The 24293-nt window shown below is 48.0% G+C and overlaps 1 protein-coding gene across 1 annotated transcript in view; it reads right to left on the reverse strand.

Annotated features, from left to right (window-relative positions):
• UBR4 (ubiquitin protein ligase E3 component n-recognin 4) overlaps positions 1-24293 on the reverse strand; it is a 76193-nt gene that overhangs the window by 42322 nt on the left and 9578 nt on the right. The window contains 40 exon segments of the mRNA XM_017735073.1: positions 4-86; positions 581-685; positions 867-1044; positions 1183-1313; positions 1833-1944; positions 2513-2634; positions 3067-3204; positions 3435-3609; positions 3927-4061; positions 4487-4550; positions 7023-7239; positions 7620-7836; positions 8046-8209; positions 8449-8650; positions 8794-8965; positions 10060-10217; positions 10998-11225; positions 11511-11663; positions 12267-12425; positions 13348-13530; positions 13628-13798; positions 13996-14223; positions 14677-14824; positions 14950-15020; positions 15593-15784; positions 15974-16037; positions 16535-16723; positions 16844-17042; positions 17220-17320; positions 18227-18328; positions 18857-19066; positions 19755-19912; positions 20033-20130; positions 20574-20638; positions 21258-21487; positions 21577-21699; positions 21873-22055; positions 22509-22637; positions 23137-23216; positions 23643-23779. Coding sequence (XP_017590562.1) covers positions 4-86; positions 581-685; positions 867-1044; positions 1183-1313; positions 1833-1944; positions 2513-2634; positions 3067-3204; positions 3435-3609; positions 3927-4061; positions 4487-4550; positions 7023-7239; positions 7620-7836; positions 8046-8209; positions 8449-8650; positions 8794-8965; positions 10060-10217; positions 10998-11225; positions 11511-11663; positions 12267-12425; positions 13348-13530; positions 13628-13798; positions 13996-14223; positions 14677-14824; positions 14950-15020; positions 15593-15784; positions 15974-16037; positions 16535-16723; positions 16844-17042; positions 17220-17320; positions 18227-18328; positions 18857-19066; positions 19755-19912; positions 20033-20130; positions 20574-20638; positions 21258-21487; positions 21577-21699; positions 21873-22055; positions 22509-22637; positions 23137-23216; positions 23643-23779 — 5974 coding nt within the window.

Here is a 24293-nt window from a genome sequence, read left to right on the forward strand (position 1 = left end):
CACGCTGCCGCCGTGCTCCGCGGGCGATGTCCGCAGCGTCGAGCCGTCCGTGGCCGCCGTGCTGCCCTCGTCGTCGGACGCTGGAGCTAAGAGAATAAAGAGAGCTGTTACAAGTAAAAACACTGCCTGGGAACAACCGCAAACGACGCTCACGCTACGGGGAAGGGCCGCGGGAATCGGGCTTTGGGCTCAGCTACAAACGGAAAGGGAGCTTGGGGCGAGCAGCAGGACAATTAAGGCTGCTGAAAGCAGTGGAGGAGAGACATCCCGAGAGGAAACCTTTTCATCAAACACACAGGCATGCACAGGTACCTAAAGAACAGTGTCTGGTTGTTTATAAATGCAAGGGAAATACAGCACATGCTTTGTTTTGTCTGCTTTAGTTTAAAGAGAGGAAATAACTTCCTCACAAGTCTACAGTGAGAGTCCATCAAAGCAGGGAAAAGCTGTAAGTACACTCTCATAAGTACAAGAAGCCAAGAGTAATAATTGGCTCTTCCAAACCATATCTGCAAACCAATTTTAAGGCATTATTTAGGTCAAAATCTGAAAAAGCTGATTCCTTGCAGTGAACAGTTACCTGATGCCGTTGTGTCTGAGAGCGTTCCGGCGTCCAGCGAGGAGGAGCTGGGAGCTTGGCCAGACAGTCCTAAGCTCTGCAGTCCAAGGGCACTGCTGCTGCTCCCTGTAAGCAGAGCACAAGTTATGAGCATCTTTCTTTGAGAGAATGTAGCTAGTTCTGGCATTTTCTGTACATTTCATAGTTCTGCTGTCTTTGGTTCACTGGTGGTGACACCAACAGCTTTGCTTCATTTCTTTCCCAGTTTCCATCCCCCTTTTGCCTGCCAACAGTGCCCACATCTGACCTTGCTGATCCTGTTGCAGGCTCAGGGCAATAGCCAATTCCACCATTGTCTCATCATCTGCATCTGGAGGGATATCCAGCATCGGAGGGAAGCCCTCTGCTCCAGCCAGGAGAGCCTCCAGAGGAGAAGGGTTCCCATTATTCACATTCTCAGAAGTCTCCAAAACCATGGATTCTGACTGTGGAGAGGAAACACAGTGAGAGCTTTCCCCCAGACCACCACCAGTAATGGAGCACTACAAGCAGGCTCATCAGAACTAAATTTAACTCAAGTCCTAGCACACTTCAAAGGCTCCAAGGAGAAGCTCTGGACTCACCACCATCTCAAAGTCCCCGTGATCCACCTCACTCTGCTCCTGGCTCTCCTGTCGGATGTGCTCTCCATTTGCTATCCCAGAGCTCTGCAGCTTGTCTTCTGCATCGTCATCATCATCATCATCCTTATCTCCTGAGTGGCAGAGCATGAGTTCATAAATGCACAGCTCATCCCATCCCAAGTGAGGCAGTTAATGCTGGGAAAAACCCAAGCTACCCCCAGTTACCAAGAGACTCCCTGACACCTAGAATTTGCTTCAATACTAAAAAGCCTCTCTTGGATGGAGCTCTGATGCTCTAATTCTGGTCTGCACACATCTTTGACTGATTTATTAGACCCTGCAAACATGCATAGAAATACTAACTCTGGATTACTGCTCTCTAGATAAAATTATCAGATTTTCCTGTCGCTGAAAGGGGAATATCTCAGAGAGATCTCCTCTTTGAATCCCAAAATATCAACAAAAAGGTGAGCATTTATTAAATAAAATTTTTAAAAGGGGTTTAAGGGGCAAGGAAGAGCAAAAGAAAAAGGCTGATTTTAGTCTTTTTTCCGTCCTGATTTATAACAAGACTACTTTATTTTTCCTGTCCTTTCTGACCAGTCAAGAAGGCCTTGCTGGTCTGAAGGCAGAGGGATGCCCTGGCATACCCATGGGAGTGTTGCTGCGAGGGGACGATGGCAGGGTCACGTGTCTCCGCTTGTTCCGTGGTCTCAGCACCCTGATCAAAGCTTGCTTGCAGGAAAAGCTCACTGCTGGGTCCTGCAGGGTTAACAGTTCATCATTACACTGCTGAAGCTCTCAGTCCTTATTCACAGCATTTGGCTAAAAATACACTTGTGACTCTCCTTGGCCATGGCTCATGTAGGGCACAAGGCGCTGCCTCAGCTCCCTGTTTCCCTCAGGAGCCACAGAGCAACACTTGTAATTTCACATGCAGCACATGGCAAACATTACTGGAACACAAGGAGAGAGAGAATTCTCCTTGATTCAGCTCTGGCTGGGTGCTTTTGGCTGCATTTTGTGTCTGTACTACGTATTCTTGTTCTACCCACATTTAATTATTTTCACACTATAGAATCATAGCAACACTTAGGTTCAAAAAGCCCTCTGCGCTCGAGTCCAGCCATAAACCAAACACTGCCAATCCCCCTAACCCATGTCCCCAGGTGCCACATCTACACTTCTAAATCCCTCCAGAGGCAGTGACTCAAGCAGTGCTCTGGGCAGCCTGTGGCAGGCTGGACAACCCTTTCCATGAAGGAATTTTTCCTGATGTCCAACCTAAACCTCCCCTGGTGCAATTACAGAGCAGAGCAAGATAACGTACTGGGCAAAGCAACATCTGCATGTAGATCTTGGATGCTGTATGGATACAGTCCAGCTCACATGTGCAGTACCCATGGATAATATCCACCAAAGCATTGACTGTGGCTTCAACGTGAGTGAGACCTGAGAGGAATAAAAGCAGGACTGGAATCAGCTCTCTCTGTATTTCAGCACAGAGTGAGGCACTGCAGGAAGCATTTTGTTTGCAGACTTCCAGGCACAATGTTAACAGCACAAATATATTGATTTTCAGTCCAGACTGAGCCAGCCTTGCCTGTCTGATGGAATATTGTGAACTCCATATACCAGCACCACTGAATATCCTCTACCACCACCCACAAAGCCAAATGTGGGTAAATCAATCATCAGTCCCTTTTTCCTGGCACAATGCACATCCCCCTGAACAAAAGCTTCGGAGCAGAATTCGCAGCTCCACATCACAAAGCTCTCAGTGCACCACTAGCACTGAACAAGTCATTTTCCCTGCTTACAAACTTAAATCAGGCCCCTTCAGAAGCCACAGGCTTGCCAATAGCGAAGGAAGAGCTCTCCCACCTGGCAGGCAGGCAGGGGCCAGGAAGGCGTTTTTGGGTTTTGATGCATGGAGCTTCCAGAAGTGGTTCACCAGCTGGGTAATGAAGGTGCAGCCCTCTCCTTCTGTGTGCTTCTGGGCCTCCTGCCCTTCTTCACTCTCTGCACAGATTAAAAAACACCTCTCAGAAATGTGCAGGGGAAAGCCTTAATGAGGGTAACACCAAGTTTATTTGAAATGGCTTTTTTCAGAGGCTTTGATGTTCTCACCACCAGGATATCACACACCTACCAAACGTGTCAAATACATTCCCTGTCACTCCGAACCCGACACCCCAACACAGCTTCAATTATCACAACAGAAACTTAGAGAAAATTACAGACTTATCTACCTGTTTCCAGCTGTGGCAGCTTTGACTCCGTGTAGTGAACCAGATTGTTGGGTCTCATAATAGCAATGGATCGAGCAGTGATGACCAGCCTCTGGAACACCTCGGGATCAAGGTCCTTTCCTTCTTTGGTTGAGGAAGTCAAATACTGAATGGCTTTGCTCAGTAGTGCTTGATCCTGTAGAGTGAAAGATAACACAGGCAAAGAAAAACAACTGACTGAGCACGAGGAAGAAGCTGAAGTACAACCACGGGACAGATCCTGGGGAAATCCGGCACTTGTCATCTAAGGAAGGACAACTAATCCTAAAAGGTCACAGAATCACACAACTCTGGTGAAACACAAAAGCCAGCAGGGCAGGCAGCAGGAGCTAAAGGGAGATGAGGCAGGAGGCTTGTGCTGCATGGAGGAAGGGCTCTCTAGGGCTGTGCTGCACCTCAGCCATGACCTGGCAAGTTCCAGGAGCCCCCAGATCCTCATGCCCTGGGCAGTACCTTGTGGTTGTGGTAGGCTGAACGGCTGGTGTGCAAGCTGGCCAGGAGGCTCTTGGTCTGCTGCTGCAGGCTGGAAGGGGCTGGCATGGACAGCAGCACAGTAGCCAGTTCCTGAGCTGCAATCTTATTCTTCTCCTAAGAACAGACAAACCCCATTATTCAGTATATTCACCATCACTCAGAGTACCTGCAGCTCCCTCCCCTCAATACCCTTTTGACAGCCTCCTCTGATTTACTGTTTGACATTTAGGGAACATTTCACATGTCTACATAAGAGAAGTCCTTTTGAGATTTATGGGCTGCTACCCTGCTGTTTCTGTAAACGAGGTCACTCCTCACTCCGAAGCACAACAAGCCCACCAGCGCTAAATGCAAATGCCAATTGTCATTCTAAACTAGTTTCAAATGCTTTTGGCTAAGGCAACTTTCAGATCAGTGCTCTGAGCAAAAGGGATGCGGCTCTGCTCCTATCAGGCCCCCGGGGCTGCAGGAGGTAGTGCTGAGCTCGCCCCTCCTCCCCCAGCTCCAAAGCTCAGGAATGTATTCAGAAAGTTACTTGCCTTCTCGTTGACTGGTCCCACAGCAAAGCAGCTTTCCAGCGCTTCTAAAGAACTCACTACTAGCCTGGAGGGAGAGAGGAAAGCAGGCTTGAGTACAGCAACCCTTCTCTCTCCTTAGCACTTTGCTTTATGCGGGCTACAGTCATGAGTAGCTCAGAGACAGCTAACGAATGCCAAGTACAAAATCAAAGCATGATAAAACCTGCCACAGGCACCATGCATATCATTTCATTGTGTTACAGACCAGAGTTAAACCTGGCTCACGCTCACAGACAAACTTAGGACTGCTTTAATAATCCACAGCTGAAAGACAGGGGCTTTTCTCTCCCAAAGAGGATAAAACATTTCCTTACGCAGCCTGCAGCAGGGATAACTTGGATTGTCTTGACAGTCCCAATTCACCATGGCCCCCAGACGTACAGATGACTGCAGATCAAGGCTGGCTATGACACATGGGAAAAAGCGGAACCGACTTTGCTAGGGAGCAACATTCTACTCGCTTGCTATTTTCACACAGGTTGCTCTTTCCAATTTGGAGTTTCAGCACAAAATATTCCAGAGGGAAATTAACTTGGAGCACTGGGTGTGACCCCAAGCGAGGAGGGATGCTGAGGTTCAGGCTCTGGACAGTGGGAAGGCAGGCTGGGAAAACACTCCTCCCGAGGGAAAACCTGATTTACAAGTGGCTGCAAAGTCCCTGTAGCAGCACTCCATGCCCCCAGGTAGAACTACCTGAAATGCCACCCGACACACCAGAAGGAGCAGGAAGATACAGGAAAAGGCATTAAGGGGAGAAATAACACTAGGATTGGATATGAGGCAGAAGGAACAATTGTCTGGTGTGGTAGTGATAAATAACATCCCCCTCCCCACAGCCACCTTCATAAAGCTTGGGGGGAATAGAAGTGGGATAAGAAGGTGCAAGTAAGGAACAAAGCAGAGAGGAGTCTGTCAAACGAGCAACAGTTGCGCTGTGTACAGCAAAAATCTGCAAACCACCTCATCTTTACATTTGCTAAACCATCTGCCATGCAATGACCAGAATGTAAAGAAGCAAATGTCACTTGGAAAACAAAAAAACCCCAGTCACCAAAAGCCACACCATGTGTTCTGTCTCTCTGACACACACTCATTCGTGCAGAGAAAAGGATGCCATACTAACCGGTCCAGAGTGGTTAGGGACTCAGTGTCAGAACTTTGGGGGAGCAAAGAAAAAGGAAAAAAAAAAATAAAAATGTGTAAAGCTCACAGAAAAACTCCCTAGAACACATTCTAAGCAAAAGGCAAATTAAATGGGGAAATCAGGAAGCTGGGGGAGCGTCAGTCTAAGCAGGGTCTTTCTACCTGGGCAGCACACACCGGTCTGGAGCAAAACAAAGACAGAGAGGAGCCAGGTCACCTCACACAGAGAAGCCAAGCACCACTTAAAGCACCACTTAAAGCACCACCCAGGCTTAAATTCGAGTTCAGACACCAAACTTGGATAGAAAAGCTGCCTCCTGCCTGCCAGTAGCTGCTCCTACTCCAGAGGCCCTTTAGAAGCCAACACCAAATAGGAAGAATAGGTTTTTTTATCTGAATTTTTAGAATATAATCCCACTGCTCTGGAAAACCAGAGAGCATGTCTGTGCCAAGAGGGACATCTTGTGGGGATGTCACAGCAGAGGAGGGAAGGAAAGGGAAAATAAACACAGGAAAAAATCCCATGTACTATTAGACAAAATATTAAAGGATGGCTGAACAGGTCCCTCAACTGGGCCTAACTGGCACTTCAAGCCCTGACCCTTTACCCGAGAATTTCAGTCAGACAAACTTAACCACCACTTCCTCCCAGTGGAGCAGTGTATGTATCCTTTAAAATGCTTTTTTTTCAGCAGTACCAGTTCTTCTTTGAGCTGTTTCCCTCCTGTCCTTGCTGCCTTCTACAACCCTTATGACACAGACTGTATGAGCTCAAAGCAAAACACAGCGTGGATAGAAGAATGAACACAAGTTCTATTTATTCACTAAAGGTGAATAAACCTTGGGGTTTGGCTCTCAGCAGGGATAAGGGGGGAAACCAAACACTTTCCCCAGCACAACAGTTCAGCCTGAGGCATGTGGGCTACAGGGCAAGTTGGTGGGAGCCACGAGCCTAAGGAAGGGTCACACACAAAGCCCTCCTCAAAACTGAGCTTAACTTCAGAGAAGCCTGACCTTTGTGAGCTCTAGATAATGAAAAAGGGCCAGCTTGAAATGAGAGAATGTACCAAGGCAGCAGAAATTCCTTTGAGCTCGAGACTGCTAAAACATGAACTAGGCAGCAGAAGCATGCACACAGATCTACCCATCTACTGCACCAGATCAACCAAGAGCCACCACTAACCCTCCTACCCAGATAATCAGTGTTTCCAGTTGCTGCTTTGTAAGGCAGTCAGAACAACTCACTAATTCCCTCCAGTTCTCCCACTTAGGAAAAGCACACAAGTGCACCCAAGTGCCCGCCACAACAACGACCCATTTCCAAGGAGAAATAAAAGAAAGACTGTGGAAATACCTCTCCAGGACAGTCCCACTGGCAGCAGCAGGGGCAGCTGACTCCGTGTCCCCAGTGCCATTCCCTTGGTTGAGGTTTGGGGGACAAACGTTGCTCACGGAAGCAGACGGGAAGTCCTCGGGGGGCTCATCAGGCCAGCCAAACTGCTCTTTGGTTTTGCCATAAATTTTTATGGAATCCATCATGGTGACTCCAGCAGGATCCACAGAAGCCCCAACTGTAGTGATGAGAGAAATTTCTTAAAAACTGAGAAAACTGTTGCTGTTGGATACAAACCAGTGTCGTTTCACAGGGCCAGGACAGCAATTACACTGCCATTAACACACAGCCACTTGACAGTGCCATCTCCTTTGCAAAGCCATTCTCCTTCTCTTCCCTCAGCACAAAATCACTGAGCTCAACCACTGACCATTCACTCACTGCAGCAAGAAACTGGGCCATAAACAAAGTTATGAAATGTTCAGGGCTCCCCCCTCAGACTGGTTTTGAAGGGTAAACAAACAGATCATGGCAACTCCCTGCTGTGAGGTGAAGCAGCTTCATCCCACCCAAACAAAACCATCTGTGGGTCAGACCAAGCAGTGCACAAAGCCTTACTGAAGATGGTGAGTTTCTTGTCAGCCTGCAAGGCCTCCTCCCGGGTGAAGGGGAAGTCGAACCAGCGGGCGCGGGTCATGTTGAGCTGCATGGTGCGGCCGAAGATCTCCAGGTAGGAGGGAGCTCTCTCGATGGCCTGGGTGCCGATCTGGATCCGCATGCCCGTCATCACCATCGTGCTGTTGTTGTTGGTCACCTCGATGGTGAAACCCCCAGGCTGCAGAGAACAAACCACAGCTCAAAAACCCCCTCTGAAGCCAAGCAATCTGTGCAGAGGTGCCTCCGCTGTTTACTGAATTACGGTATTTGTGCGGGGTCATTTGAACAAAGCAGACTCCTTAAGGCCAGGCATGGTATCAACATGAACAATAATGAACAATAATGTCACCCAGAAGCCTGAAAGAGTCCCCTGATTGCCCCACTTACCTTTGTGTTGGCCACGTACATGCCCGTGGAATTGAGCCGGTGCTTTATCTGCTGTGCATTGTACACCTGCAGCAGGTCATTGCCTCCGAACTCCACGTCTGTGAGCTGCTGGTTGTGCTCAAAGAAGTCAATGGGGAAGTTCACCTGGCTGGATGTGCGAGTTGCTAGAAGGGGAAAGAGATGTTTATGACAAAAGACATTCTAAACAGGCAAAGCTGTGGCAAAAAACCTGCAGAAACAACTGGCCTCCTTTGGAAACTATTTCTGTATACATCTATGGAAACATTCTACCCACTTAGCCAGTGCTTAGGTAATTGTCAGAGGTGAATGTTTAAAGTGTTTAGATGATGCTGATCAATCTTTACATCCCATTAGTTACAAAGGTCATGTGAGGAGCCCTTACTGATGGCGGCTGCCTTGCGCTTGCGGACGGGTTTCATGATGCTGATGACACTGCTGGGCTGCAGAGAGGGCTGGAGCCAGTAGGACGTGTTCTCCACGTTGGCCATGTAGATCCTCAGGCTGCCATCCTCACACAGCAGGATCATGGTGGTCCTCTGCTGCTCGTTGCAGGCCGTGTGACGGATGGCCACCATGTCCTGGATCTGCAAGGCAAAGCAAGGACTTGGCAACTCTTGCTTGGAGGAACAAACTCATCGCATTAGAAAAGCTGCTAAGACTGGAGATCTGGTTGATAGAACAAGAAACCAAATGTTAAGGGTCAAAAATACAGGGAATTCTGACTAACCTTTGCTTTGGCTGGCAAGGTCTTAATCTCCTGGATGAGGAAGGTGTCCGGCTTCACCATCACCACCAGTGGGACACCCGTGGTTTGCTGGACACAGCACACCAGGCCAGGGTGGTTCATCACCTCAGACCACTGACATAGGGCTGGAGAAGTCTTACTGCCACCATTGGAACTGCAAGAGACGAAGCACATAAGCACAATGGCATTCATTTAAAGAGCAGCACAAGCAAAACCATGCAAATTTCATCGTGTTCAAGTCAGTTAAAGCTTCATCCTGAGCAGGGATTCAAGCACTGCACCAATGAACAGTGTCTGTTTTACAGGTGAGAAACCTCATACAGTCACCAGTGGACAGAAGGCACAAGCATCTCAGTTCTCAGTCCTGATCCCTCTCTCCAAGCTCGAGGAAAAACTTGCTCAGTGTTGCATTTTATGCCCCAAATCAAGGACATAATTTATAAATGGCTTTCATGAATCTTTTTATCTGAACAGATGAACAGTTCCAGGTTTTAACACACCCAGCAGCAGTAAGCAAAAGTCAATGCAGGAGAGTATGTGTGACTGCTCACTGGAAAAAGTGAAAACAGAGCTGCAAAAAGACTAAGCCAAACTGGACTGGAGTTCAGGAGCTCTTGGAACTTGACCCTCCTTCAGAGCCCACTCGTGACAGTGGCTTTTTGTCAGGCTACTGAAGAGTCTGCGGCCTGTGTGCCCAGCACCGTGTATCAGAAAACACAACAGAACTGGTTTTTCTTGCCACATTCATAGAGTAAGAGATTGCTTTCCCCCAAGGGAGTCTGAAAATCAGCCTTAACACGCACAGTGCACAAGGTGTGCTGCAGCAGTGGTGCCCAAAGGAAATGAAGGTTTCTTGCTCGGCCACCTCGGCGAGGGCCGATAATCCCAGCGGCTGCACCAGGAGCAGCTCACTCTGTGCAGCTCCACTGCTCTGCAGACACCTTTCTGCTCTGAAATCCTGCTGGGAAGACAAAATGCATGTGTGGCCTACTGCTAAAGCAGACAGCTTTGTTTCTAATCATCCTGCAACTGGGGTACCACGGAATTCCTGAGCTGGAAGAGACCACCAAGGATCATCCAAGTCCATTAGAACAGAAGGACCATGAAAAGCAGCATGAAATCATCAGCCAAGAGGGAATTTTCACCACGAGGTTTGGCCATTCAGAGCTGGGAATGTTTAATAATAAGCAATATTTATTAATAATGAAAAGAAATAAAAATGCAGGGAGTCTCCCTCGGGATCCTCACCTCTTGATGTTAATTGGGAAGAGCCGCTGCACTTCCAGGCTGGCCCGGCTGATGGTGGCTGCGAAGGATTTGCCTTGGCAGTAGCTGAAGAACAACATCTGCAGCACGTGGGAGTAATAGACTGACACCCCTCCTCCTGCCACCTGGCCATTGCTGTCCTGGGGGATCCAGAGAAATGCCAACATTTAACATAAACACAAATATCCCCAAACACTCTGTCAGGCTTTTAAATTTACGATGGAATTATTGCCAAAGCCGCCCCTCCTCCCCAGCAGTGAGAGAACAGAGCCCTAAATGACAATTTTCTAAGCTGAACTCCTGGGTGAACTCATCCATCAGACACTTCAAAGGCTCTGGAAGGGGATGCTGAGCCTGCACACCCAGAGGCTGTAGGTAACACCCTGAGCTCCCGCAGCTGTGAGCCTCAGCGCCGTGTGACAGTCTCACATGGAGCATTCCCTGTATTCCCAGCTCATAAAAGCCCTTCCTGAGGGCCTCCCTCCCATCTATTCCTGTTTTGAAGCAGGCTGGGGTAAAAACACTGGAGAGATTTTAAAGGTCACCCCCAGACTAGAAACAAAGGTTCACTCCAGCTCTCCAGCCCCAGCAATGGTGATTTATCCCTTCTGCTCCTGCACCTTTGGAGGGCCTCGCTCCGAGAGCAGCACTGCTCTGAAGCCATCTCCCTGCTGAGAAATCCTGCTGGGCACGACTTCAGAGCCAGCCACAGAAAGCATGCTCCATTTTCTAGATGAAAGGATCAAGGGGTTTAATTTTCACCCCCACCTCCTTTTACTGTAAGGATATTTCTCTCTTTAGAGGAATGAGAAAGCTCCTTGATCTAGATCGGGGGCTTAAAAGGAGAAGGGAAAAAAAAGAAGGAAACTTCTGCCTTCAAATGGAAGATGCAAAAAGAGAGAAAGGGAAGTCACCAGCACCTTCAGGTCCTCGTGATTGACTTCAAGCACATTGGTGACATAGAAGGGTCCGTGCTGGGCACTGCTGGCCTCCTCCATGAGCTGTGTGTAGATGTACCCAGCAGAGGACATGATCACTATGATGTTCTTCCCCTCCTCGTTGAACAGGAAAGTGACATCCCTGATTTTGGAACTCGGTAGGAGGAAGTAGAAAGTTGGACTCAAGGCATCTACTGAGAGATCATAAATCTGTGGGAAGAACCAAGGAAAGAATTAACTACAACAATTATCAAGGCAGTAATTAACAAAACAGTGCAAACGGACAAGAGCTGAGGGAACCCCTATGAGATGTTACAGTTTGGGGTTTTGCTCTTTGAATTCTTTGGTTTTGCTTTTCCCTGCAAGAACAGCCCAAACATCCCAAATTTATGTTTCTAAGAATATTATCCCATTCTCCCACATGCAACTCCATGAGGATCCAGACTCTGATGTCTGCAAGAAGCTGTATCATCAATAGCTCATGACCAGATATACCTTCACAAAGTCTGCAGTGACAATGGCCAGCTCTGTTTGAGATCCAGGCAGCCACACGGCTTTGATGATGAAATTCCCAGTGGCCAGTTGGGGATGAAGCACCAAATGATCAGAGACTGATCCAGAGCTGCTGAACGTTAACACGTGGCAGTCCTGGAGTAATCAAGAAATTCGGTCAAATATAAGAACAAAATGTTTATGAACCTTTGAAGCCAAGAACAGAGTTAAAAGTCAGCATTTCTCGCAGGGCAAATAATGATTTAAAGAATCTAAATCTAGATTTCCTGCATTAAAGATGAATTGACATGAAGGTTTGAGAAGAAAAAACCAAAAAAAACTACAGAGAGTGCAGCTTTTTCTCAGCTAAATAACACATCTGTAGATTCTGCACTGGGAAAGTTGAATCTAAATTTGGGAGAATACAAAGAAGAGGAGTCCTTGCCAAAGAACACCAATAGCTACAGACTAGTTATAACACAGTAAGTTTGACATGACTAAACCTTGGCTCTTCTCTTAAAACAAAATCAGCCTAAATACACTAAGAAATACTATTTCAAGACACTGTCTCATTAATTATATTGTTCATACAGGTCCTCCTTCATTTGCCTCATCTACCTAGCAGGAAAGTGAATCGGGAGCTAAATTAGTGACAGAGCTTCGGAGGCAGCTCCGTGCTGACTCCTCAGAGGAAACAAACACAGCTGGCTTTGAGCTGATGTCTGCAGCTCCCTGGAAAAGCGTTTGGCAGGAACTTACCTTGAGCCCACACACAGCCAGGTAGTCCTCCTTGCAGGGATTCCCAGTCAGGCTCAGCACAGTGAAGGGGACAGGAGCGGATGCCAGGCGGGTGAGGGTCAGTTTTCTTTTGCTGGAGTCGGCTTGTTTCAGCAGGGCTGAGAGCTGGAGCACTGTGATCTGCACCACAGAATGAACCCAGTTATCTGACTTTGTAACTGAAGGAGTCAGGCATTTCAATTCCAGATCCCAGTTACAGAATCAGAACCACAGAATCATCAAGGCTGGAAGAGACCCACGGGATCACTGAGTCCAGCCACCACCATGATCACCCCTAAACCACATCCCCCATGTCCAGACACCTCTTGAACACCTCCAGAGTTGGTGACTCCACCACCTATCTGGGACACTTATTCCAATGCCTGACCATTCCTGTAGTCAAATTTGTGTTCATAGTAACTAATTTGAACCTCCCTTGGCGCACCTTAAGGTCATTTCCTCTTGTCCTTTCACTGAGTCATGAACCCCCACCTGACTCCAACCTCCTCTCAGGTGCCTGCAGTGAGGTGGGTGAGGGCAGCGAGTTGTTCTCGCTCTTCCTGCTGCAGGAGTTCTTTTCCCTGAAGAGTTTTTCCTATGAGACTTTCCCCTAAGCTACGCAACACTTCACACCAGATCTCAGGATGGGCAGAACAAACCACAGTCCTGCCTGTTGCACAGTGCTGTTCCCCTTCCCTCAGGAACCCAGTAGATCCAGCACTGTTCCCCTTCCCTCAGGAACCCAGCAGCTCCAGCACTGTTCCCCTTCCCTCAGGAACCCAGCAGCTCCACCACTGTTCCATTTCCCTCACGAACCCAGCAGCTCCACCACTGTTCCATTTCCCTCACGAACCCAGCAGCTCCACCACTGTTCCATTTCCCTCACAAACCCAGCAGCTCCAGCACTGTTCCACTTCCCTCAGGAACCCAGCAGCTCCAGCACTGTTCCCCTTCCCCCAGGAACCCAGCAGCTCCACCACTGTTCCCCTTCCCTCAGGAACCCAGCATCTCCTGCACTGCTCCCCTTCCCTCAGGAGCCCAGGGCTCCGTGCAGGGGGCTCACCTTGCCCTTCTCGTGGCTCACGGCCAGGTGCTGGCGGCGGCCGTGGGGCGAGGACAGCACGCACATGGCCACGCGCCGCAGCACGTGCGCGCTGATCAGCTGCCGGATCGTCTGGCCCTGGTCCCCGCTGTAGTTCATGCGCACGTTCTCAAAGGCGCCTTCCTGAGAGCCAAGGGTTGGGACCTGAGCAAGGCAAAGCACCCAAAGGGTGTCACTGGAACGTCTCTGTTTAAAAGCCACTCCCCCCATGCGCACTCTGTTAATCCCTTTTGTTCCGTACCATCAACTGATCCGTCATTTCTACCGATTTGTCCAAAGTGTGGAGCTCGTTGAGAGCCTGCTGGGCACGGCTGCTGCTCCCCATGGCTGAAGCTTGCTGGAAGTTGACCTGGATGGCATCCATCAGGAAATTCAGCATCTCCAGCACCAAAGGGGCAAAGGAGAAGTTGGCCTACAAGAAACAAACAGATTAGGCAAACAAGGAACAAGATGCTCCTGATGGGAGCTGCACATCAACTGCTTTTTAAAGCCTGACACTCCTTTATGACCCCTCTCATCGTAAAAATCAAACAACTCAGCTGATAACCAACCCGGCCTGCCCAAGATCCTCACCATAACCCATTTCTGTTTAGCAGCTGACAATTATACCTGGGACTGCAGCTCCTCTCGACAGCCCTCCACATTTCTGCACAGGCTGCTCTTCTTGGGCTTCTCCTCGTCGGGGCCCTTGCCCTCACTGATGGTGACCTTGGCCTTCTCGGCAGGGGACGTGCTCGCGTGGCGGATGACGCTCTCGGGCACGCGGGGCTCGCTCTGGAAGGCCGATTCCTTCATGGTAGAGCTCATCCCACTGCTGGGAGTTCTCTTCACCAGCGCCTGGGAATGACAGAGTGACACTGAAAGCCCAAACCAGACTCGACCTGGCTACTGATGAAGTGAATACAGATTGTAAGAGCAGCAATTAGAGCACAGTTCTAAAGAAATAACATCCTGCATGTGACCCTCCACCCAAGGACTAAAAAATTTCCATATTTAAGACACTATTACTTTGTTTGCTGCTAGTGGAAAACATGGGAAAAGGTGTTCTTTGCTGTGCAGCAAATTCTGTAAAGGCAGGTGGAATCCCAGGAGTCACTAGGACACCGATTTGCCAATGCTCTTATTTGGTGCAAAAAAATTAATTTCCAGGCGAGCTGTAAATTCTGAGGGTTCATTATAAAGTCAAAGCCTTCAAGTCTTAGCAGTCCTGCCATCTCAAATCCTGACATAACTTACTGCAGAACAGAAAATTGCAAAGGACTCAAAAATCTGAAGACATAAAGAATTTACCAGGCAGCTGCCATCCTCCTTGGCTCCACAGTCACAGAAGAAGGATCCGTACTTGGCGTAAGAAATCTCATGATCCTTGTGACAAACTTTAGCACAAACTGTGCAAACACCAACCCCGTCAACCATCTTGCAAGTGTGACAGTGGTACCTGCCCAAAATAAGCCAGGTGAGTTTTGACAGGCAGTGCCTTGAGGCTCACAAACTACACCGGTTTCCTTCCCAATGGCCAGAAACACCAGGTTGAAACTCTGAACACAAGCTTGAGATTCTTACCAATGTTGATTCATGAATTCTTTCTGAGTGATGGTGAAGGTACAGAGCTTATTACAGAGAGAATCTTCATCCTATCCAGAAGAAAATTGTTTTAGGAAGGTGTTATAACTGCAGCTACAGTGAAGTACACGTACAGAATAAACTCCCCAAACGAGCATTTTAGGAATAGCAAGTTTTAGTACCACTGAGCTGAAAGGAGGCAGCCGGAATCAAAACCACATGGAGAGAGCAGATGGTGACACATTGTAGTAACATGAAACGGTTAACAAGAAAAAGAAACAGTAACAAAAATTTGATACAAAAAATCTTAAAGAACACACTCTAACAGCTTTTCTTTCACCACCCAACAGCTCTAAACTGTTAATCTAAATTGCTTGCTGATACAAAAAGTAGTAATTGAGCAACCAGTAGGAACAAACCCGTTTTACGTCATTTCTCCCTTTAATTAAAAAAATAAAAATTTTACTTTTGTTGACATCACAAAGTCAAGAGATCTAGGCAGGAAGGAACTGACAAGTAGAGTTCTTCACTCAGTCTCACATCAGGAATAAACAGCAAAATCTCAATTTACAAACTGAGTGGTTTGCGAGGTGCACAATAAACCCTCCTGTCCTTTGCAGCATCCCCTGTGCCCGTTGCCTACCGAGTCTTCAGCCTGAGAGTCCTCCTCCTCCACCGCCAGCTCCTCCACCCAGTCGGAGTCCACCTCGATGGCCCTCTCCTCCCCGTCCACAGACAGGTGGCTGGGGCCCTGCCCGCTGCTCTGGCTCAGGGCGTTGGTGACATCGGCCAGGTAGGACACGATGTGGCACGTGCACTCCAGGATGGTCACGTGCTGGGGAGCAGAAGTGAAGGAAAATCAGAGCAACACTCACATCCCCCAACAGCAGCTACAGGGCACGCAAACAGGACAGTCCCTCCCTGGCCAAATGGTTTTAAAATTCCCACCATGAAACCAAACCAGGACAGCTGAACTCGTGCCTGGGATTCATTCCTGCAAGTGAAGCACCAGCACAAGTCTTACCTTCCCTTGCATGACGTTGGCATTCATTTTTTCTACCACGTTCTTTTGAGACAGGTATTTCTTACTGCAACACAAAACTGGGAATTACTACAGAATGGTTTAGGATGGAAGGAACCCTAAAGCCCATCTCATCCCACCCCCAGCCACAGACAGGGACACCTTCCACTATCCCAGGGTGCTCCAAACCCTGTCCAGCCTGGCCTGGGATATTTCCAGGGATGGGAAGCCCAAAACCCCTCATTGCAGCTGAGAGCCTTTGGAAAGTACAAACTCAGTCCTGACCAACAGCTTCAAGCATTCAGTTTGCTTTAGATTAACAACGGGGAACGTATAAATGCAGTAATTTGACTATCCAGAGTAGAAAAGAAAGAAAAAATGTGATTGTTTGGAACAGATGGACACAGATCAGCCTCCCTCAGACACTTCATAGTTCAAACAACAAATAGTAAACTAAGAGAGAAGGGAGCATCTGTGAACACAAATTTCTGTCCCCAAAAAACCAGGAAAGAAATGAAGAACACCCCACAAATGAAGCATCAGCAGCACAGAGTTCACTCTTACCATCTGCCCAGCCAGTCCACAGCAGCACCATGAAGCTGGAGGTGTCCTGCCCCTTGTCCTGCACTGGCCAAAGTTGCCATGACGACCATCAGCTCAGGAAAGCCCGTGCCATCCCCATTGGCCAACATCTCCGTTGCCATTGGTATCAGGGTGCTGAGCAGAACAGTGCACACACCTTCCCCCACTTGGCTGAGCAAAAAGAGGACAGTTTCACACAGGTACCACAAAGAACCAGCAGCAACTCACACAAAATGTGCACCTCTCAAGAACAAACAGAGCACACAGGACAGGACCGAGGCTGTGCTTTACCTGTTCTCCCGAACAATGTAAGTTGTCAGGAGCTGCAGCAGCTGCCTGTTCTCCTGCACCACGTCCAGCTGGTCCGAGTCCTTGGGTGGGGACATGGTCATCCTGGTCAGCCAGGCCTGCAGCCTCACGGGCTCCACACAGGCCAGCTGAGCCAGGGAGCCGCAGAGGCGCAGCAGGCTGGGGTTGGGGCTCTTCTCAGCTGGGGGGAAAGTTTCTGTCAGTGACAGTTACTCCAGTGAACACTCATGAAATGGCTTTCCTTAAAAGAGCGGAGATGTGATCCCACTCCCTCCCACAGCTTCCTCCCAATCTCAGACAATACCAGAACAATGTGAAGTGGCAAAGGCAGAACGGAGGAGATGCCAGCAGCACTTACTCAGCTGGAAGAGCTTGGTGAAGAATTTCAGCACCCTGTTACAGAACTTGGCCGAGAGGTTCTCGTTGGCCGTCGCCATCATGATCTGCACCAGTTCTCCACTGCACAGAGGGGGGAATTAAATCACCTTTGTAAAAAGCAGCCCATTCCCTTTTTCCACTGGCTCCACTTGTCTCTGCCCTCACGTTTCAGACTGGCAGGAGTTTGTGTTAACACTGCTCAGCAGCCAAACCACAGAAATTCCTTTCAGCCAAACAGCAAACCCAGCTCAGACCAAAACTCATGAATGGGCTCCTCAGTAGCACTTCAGTGGTCTCCACATACCGAGTCACAAAAGGGCCTGAACTGCTTTGCAAACCAAAAGTCAAGATTTTCTTGCCTATCTTTCCCTTCCATACTAACATTGTACAGCCACCAGGCTGCTTTGATTCTGAACTGTTGAACAAATACAGAGAAAAACCAGGCAATGGTCAGCTTTCTGAGGGAGAAAGCCTTTCCTCTCCTTCACCTCACACTCAGAACACTGTGGGTGTGCTAGGCTATTTCTATCACAGCTGTTCTAGGCTGCTGCCAGCACAATTTGTCTTCATGATTCAAAGTCAGGCCAACCTCCCACCTCCACCCTTAAAATTATCAACCTGTAGCCCCAGAGAAGCACTGAGAGAATTTGGGATTTTGCAGCTTGGTCTGTAAGTGCCTTATGGAGCAGCATCTCTCAGAAACCTGCTGGGACAGAACAATCATCTTGCAAGATTCCCCACTGATCATCGCTGTGAGGACTCGCTGAGCGTTTGATTTGGACAAAGACCCAGGTCCTCTCCCCCCCAGAGTCTCTTCCCACTCTCCTGCACTGCCTGAAGGATATCCTGGCCTTACACAGTCTGTATTTTCCTGCACAACATCCTGCATTTTCCTGCATTAACATCACCTTGGTGTCTACAGGGACAAGCTAACAGAAAAAGGATGAGAAATGAAGTCCTTGGGCTACAACCCCCATGGTGCTTCACCTTTCTGAAAAGAATTCCTCCATGGCTTTTCTGGCCTGGCTGCTCTCCAGCTGTTTCTCCAGATGCTGCAAACATTCCTCCAAGATGGACTCATCCAGGCCACTGAGGATTAAAAGAGGAATAGATAAGGATCAAGTACATGAGGATCAAATAAGAACATACAGAAACAATTTCAACAATCAGAACAGTTCTGAGAGGCCAGAAGTGATCCATTTTGCTATTACAATTCCAGTAAATTTTCCACCAATTGAAAGCAGCTCTTCTTCCAAGAGACAGGAGAAAAACAATTGATGAATAAAACACCAACAAATCCACCAAGTTCAGAACAAAGGGACACATGATGCTCTAAGGGAAGTCCCAGTCAGAACTCCAGAATAATCCAGACCTTTCAGACACCTCACACGCAAATTCCTATTAAGAGCTGCTCTTTTTACACTTTAAGTCTCTTCTGGTGTTACTCCTCCCCATTCTCTCTTGCTCTCACCCCCTCTCCACAATTCTGGTAATGTGGATAAAATATCTCATATTTATAGTATACAAGTAGAAGCTTTCAACAGATAAAAATAAGCTGATATTTTCTGTTCCAGAAGCAACACTGCTGTAGCCAAGCTATGCACACAGCTCTGTTACCTGTTTGGGTCAGAGTGATGGGCCAGGATGTTATAGCACCCTGTGATCAACTTCTCATAAACACGTGCCAGGAACTCATCGGACTCTGCAGGGCCCAAGATCCTCTCCAGGGAGTTGCTGCTGATTTCTGCCACACTCTCTGTGCTGGTCTCCAGAAGGAGGGGCAGCAGGGAATGAATCACCTGGGGTGGGTTCAGATCATCTGACCAGCTTGGAAAGAAAAGGACACAAATTAATTCTCTGCATGACGTGTCCCAGAACGTCCCTGCTGGAAACTAGAATTCACATTAAGTGAGGCACAACTCTGAATGCAAGTGAGTGATGAAACCATTTTTAGAAAGGTGGGATCAATACACTGGCCCAGCCATTTCCCTCTCAGAAAAACAGTTCTCCTTTGGAAAATTCTACACGTTGCTTTTGCATATATACACTTACAACATCTGCCTAGACAGCCCCATTGTCACATACTGTGGCTTTTGGGCTTGTTTGCAGTGTCAACAACTACTTTTTGGTTTCAGAGTATTTTAGACTAAGTCCCTGGTAAAAAAATGGCATTTCTCTTTTCCTTACACATTAACTTGACACGAGTGAATGATAACAAAACACGAATTAATTAATTAGATCCGTACTGTGTCAGTTTATATCCCAGTTTCTTCAAGTCCATATTTGATAAAAAGGTTTCTCTCAGGGAGATCGACTTTTGGAGATATCACATGAAGACAGAAAGACTGTCTGTCATTCATTTAGTATTTGGAACTGTGAACTGGAAGGTTTAGGTCAGAACCAGCACCAGGTCAGTAAGTGTGGCACAGCCACAGCCTGAAGTCAGCCCTGGAGGACACGGAGCAATGCACCCAGCAGGGCACGGAACACACAGTGTAACACAGGCCTGACTTACACGATGAGATCCCCGGTGAGCCTGACCAGGGACAGCAGGGTGTGCTTGAGGGAGGCTGCCAGGGGCAGGCTCTGGCTGCAGAGGGTGCCCAGGTGGGCGGCCTGCACGGCGCTGATGTAGCTTTCTGCAGGGATGGTGTCGTTGGCAAAGGCGTTGCGCTGGGGAGGGACACACACACATCAGAGCCCTGGATCTGGGACAGAGCCACACGGTGCCCCCATTCCCAGCAACTCCTGCAGCTGCAGTCACACCAGACCAGGCCCTGAGGCTGGACTCACCCATGAGCCGATGTTGGGGAACTCGTTGGTGTGGATGTTGTTCCAGGACTCACACAGGGTCTGCACAGCTGATGGCAAGTTCTGGACAAGGGTCGGACCTGCAGTTACACAGAACAATCATGCACTGAATAAATTCACGGGTCTACGAGTCAAAATCATCCCGAAGTTTTATTTAAGGGTGTCCCAGCTTCCTCCACTTCATTAAAACTGCAGAAAACATGGCACAAATACTAATTCACAGAAGTCTTGAGCATACTAACATTTCATAGTTCCCCTTGTTATTCCATGCCACCAGTTCCAATATGGTTATAAGAGCATTTCACTAATCCAGAGGAATCCACAAGATACTGATCCTTTCAAGGTTTGCCCAACTGTTTCAGTTGGTAAGGTACTGAAAGGAAGAGACTTCGCTGTGCTGGCAGCACAACTCACTCGTTTGAACAGAGAGGTGGAGATCACTTTGAAATTGGGTATTGGCAGCACTGAGGAAAGATTCACCTGCAGGGAGGAGGCACCCTGAACCCCGTGCCCTGCCCCTCACCCAGAGTGTTGGACGGTTTGTTGTCCGAGGAACCCTCCTCTGAGAGGCTCCGCAGCAAGTAGGATCTGCAGGCAGCATGGAGAGGATTTACTTCAGGAATCAGCTCTGCAGCTCAGAACTGTGTCAATGGAGTGACAGATAAAACACAAACTTCTGAAGTTCTGCCCCACACTTCATCTTACACCACTAAGGGAGTTCTGGGCTTTATCCCCTCTAAGCTACTTACCAGAAGAAGTGCCCAAAAAGAAAAAGCTGATTTATTTTTGCTTTCTTCTACACAGGTTCTAACGAGAGTTTAGAAGAATTCAGATTTTTAATGTAAGAATTAGCCCCCCTCTCTTTCTCGATGGTCTGACAGCCTCAGTATTATCCCAGAGAAATAACCTTAAGTAGCACTATCCTAGAGGGTGGCTTTATCTTTTGAGGAAAAGCTGGTTTTGAAAACTTGCAAGGAAGCCTTGGAAGATCAGACAAGGAGGCTACTCAGAAACAACAACGTCCCATGCCTGGCTTGAGAAGCTACTTGTTATTCTTTTAAAGCAATGGACCCTCTAGACAACATAAAGCAATTACTCTGGACTATAAAACTCCCAGGCACTTCTAAGAAAACAACACATGAAGTGCAGAGAAATCCCAAAACACAGCAGGAAATGGTATCCCTGCTGGAAATCCCAAGGGCTGTACCTGGTAAATGTAGCATAAGTGTCAATGAGCTGCAGCGTAGCAGGGAGGAGGTTCTTGGTTATCTCTGAGGACTTGTGGGGATCAGTTTCTGCAGCTAACTTGGAAAAGTGCTCGTCTAGAGAAACCTGGATCTTGGAGATTGCAGCATCAAGGGTGTAAATGGATTGTAAACTGGGGACTTCGTGCAGCTGGAGAATGGTTGTGCAGTCAACAGTGCAGAAAGAAGAGATCTGAAAACAGAGAGGGATGGAACAGTAAGTGCAGATCATTCCACAGAAGCAGGAGTTCCGTGTGCCCAGCTGCACTCCCACCACCTCACCTGCCGAGCAAAGTATTCCTCTGCTATTTCCACGTCGTACTTCACTGAGATGCACTTGCTGGAGGTCAGTTCGATGAGAGGAGCAGCATGTTCAGCCTTCATGCCCTGCTTGATAAGGTGATCCTACAAATGCCAAAACCCAGACCCATCATGCTTGAACAGTGCTCTGGAATGAACCAGTTTAGAAAAGAGAGGCCCAAGTTCCCACAGAACAAACCCCACGTGCAGCCAGGACGGAGGAGACCGACACTCTCACTGTCACCATCTCCACACACCCCACGGAGCTGAGGCTGTACCTTGATCCACACGACATAGGACGGGATCTGCAGGCGGGAAGACCAGCGCAGGGTGTGCAGGAGGTCACAGTCACTCATCTCGGGGGTGTTCATGGCCAAATGGTGCATGTAGCTTTTGGAGGGAGGCAAAATCCCCAGGATCCGCCACAGGATCAGGAAGTAGTACTGAAGGGCACAGGCTTCCTACACAGAGGAACAGTTGGAAAAGTTAGTACAGAAAGACTGCAGTTTCCATCATTACAGCTACTGAACTATCTCCTCAGGGACTCCACACTCCTGCAGATGTGCCAAATCAGATGAACATGTTCTGGACTGAGTTTCTGTCATATTAAACAATAAAATATGCAACACAGGAGCGAGAAAGGAAAAAGGAAAAGTTATACAATTCTCTCCTGTTTAATTGTGTTCTAGCCACACCTCCTGCAATTACCATGGACTTACAGCAAGTCGAAAGCACACTAGGAATTAAAAACTCAAGAGATGTGTAGCCACCACGAACATTATGGTTAGTTACGAGATTTTAAAGCTCCTCCTTACTCCAAGCACAGTCCAAAATACTTTGGTTAAACACTTTGCTTGAAAATACTAAGTTTGAAAACTTGCTACTCCTCAACACAGGCAGCAAGACAGTCTCACCAGTGCAGTGACATTTTTGTTCTCCCTCCTCCTGAGGGTATCAAACTGGGACCCAGCAGCCAGTAACGAGGTGAGGGCTGCGTAGAGCTCGTCGTACTTCGTAGCCCTGGAGAAAAGGACCTCACAAACCTGCAGGAGATGACAAGTCAGGACCCTTGCTTTGAAAAGCTCTTTAAGCATTCAGAATACCCACAGCCCAAAACCACGCAAAATGAACTTCAGGGAGAGGTTCTGTCGGGACTGAGGACAAATGGACTGGGGATAAGGAGCAGGCAGGACAGAGAGCCCATAACCCTGATGGCAACAAATGTAGTGAGGAAACAAAACCCAGGGAGAACCTGGAGCAAAGTGGTGAGAAAACAACTCTAATGCCATGTGTCAGTCTGAATCCCAAGCATGCCTGCAAGTACGACAACAGATCTTCACAGCCTTTGCACAGTGACTGCCCTGACATCCAACTAGGAGCAAAAAGGAATCCCGTGTTATCTTATCTGGCCGCTCTTCTTTCCTCCACTTAGTGAAAGATTCCCAATCCTCTGTTTAAATAAGTCTTTCCTTCTTGTCTGTTTTCCCTGGCACTTGGCAAACCCCATGGCCCTCCAGAAACTCTCTACCAGCAGTGCCATACCGTGCTATCCAGACGGTTCAGATCGTCCTCAGAGGCTTCTGGAGACAGGATGCAGTAGAACCTGGGCTGTGGAGCTGAGTCTGGAATGTGAGAACAAAAAACACCCTTCAAAGTGGCAGTTTAAATAGGCCACATTACGTTATATTCTCTCCTCCATCCCCACAACCTTCCACATTTTAAGACCACTACCAGAGTCCAAGCCAGCTCCATGACACATTATGGGTGCTCTAACCTGTGGTACATGCAGCCAAAGTTTTCCTACGCCTACAATCCTGGCAAAATAAACACATACTTATATTTAATTACTTGTTGCATGCTCCTAGATGAGAACAACTTTGAATTTTGTTTAATAAAACAATTCTGGCATTATTAGATGTATTTTTACCTATTGTAACTATGCCCATTAAAAGCAGGAAAAGCTGCCCAGACCAAGGCACAGAAAGGGCTCTCATTTATTTATAAAGGCAAAACTTGGAATAAAAAATTCCTTACGTTTTCTTTCTTACCTGATGAACTGTGTTTGGTCCAGTTTTCTTCCACTTCCTTAAAGCCATGATAAAGTGGGACAGACGTTCGTCTGCTGCTGTCCTGGGATCCACTCACCCAGCCAATGGGTGGAGTCAGCAAATTATATTGTACCTGAATTAAAGAAACCAAACAAAAACCCACCCATGGCATCCTTGCCACTGAGGGCTGGGGGAAAGTATCACCCCACAGAGAAAGAACCACGAAACAATCCTGTTCAAAACACAACATTCCACACTTCTGGGGGAAGCCCTGGGCCCTCTGTGATGATTTTTATTCTGGACTGAGCAGTTTAAATCCATGGCCAAGCTTCCCACAATTGGAAAAGCCAGGCACAAGGCACCATCCCATCCCATTAAGGAGAACTGTGCCAAAAACCTCCACAGTGAAATACTAAAGCAAGGAGATCGTACAAAAGGTATTTGTGAGCTAAACAGCCAAATACTCAAGATTTTAAAGATATGGTGGGACAACTATCCTGTCCTTACTAGGATACATTAAGACACCAGTCACGCCAGGAATTTACACTCCAACTGAACCTGCTGCTAGGAACCATTCCTTGGAACTCCAAAGTTTGGTAACAGCATCAAAATTGACTTACTCACAAGGGTCACAGGTAGAACACACCAAAT

Source organism: Corvus brachyrhynchos, unplaced genomic scaffold (assembly GCF_000691975.1).
Source record: "Corvus brachyrhynchos isolate BGI_N302 unplaced genomic scaffold, ASM69197v1 scaffold525, whole genome shotgun sequence".
NCBI lineage: Eukaryota > Metazoa > Chordata > Aves > Passeriformes > Corvidae > Corvus > Corvus brachyrhynchos.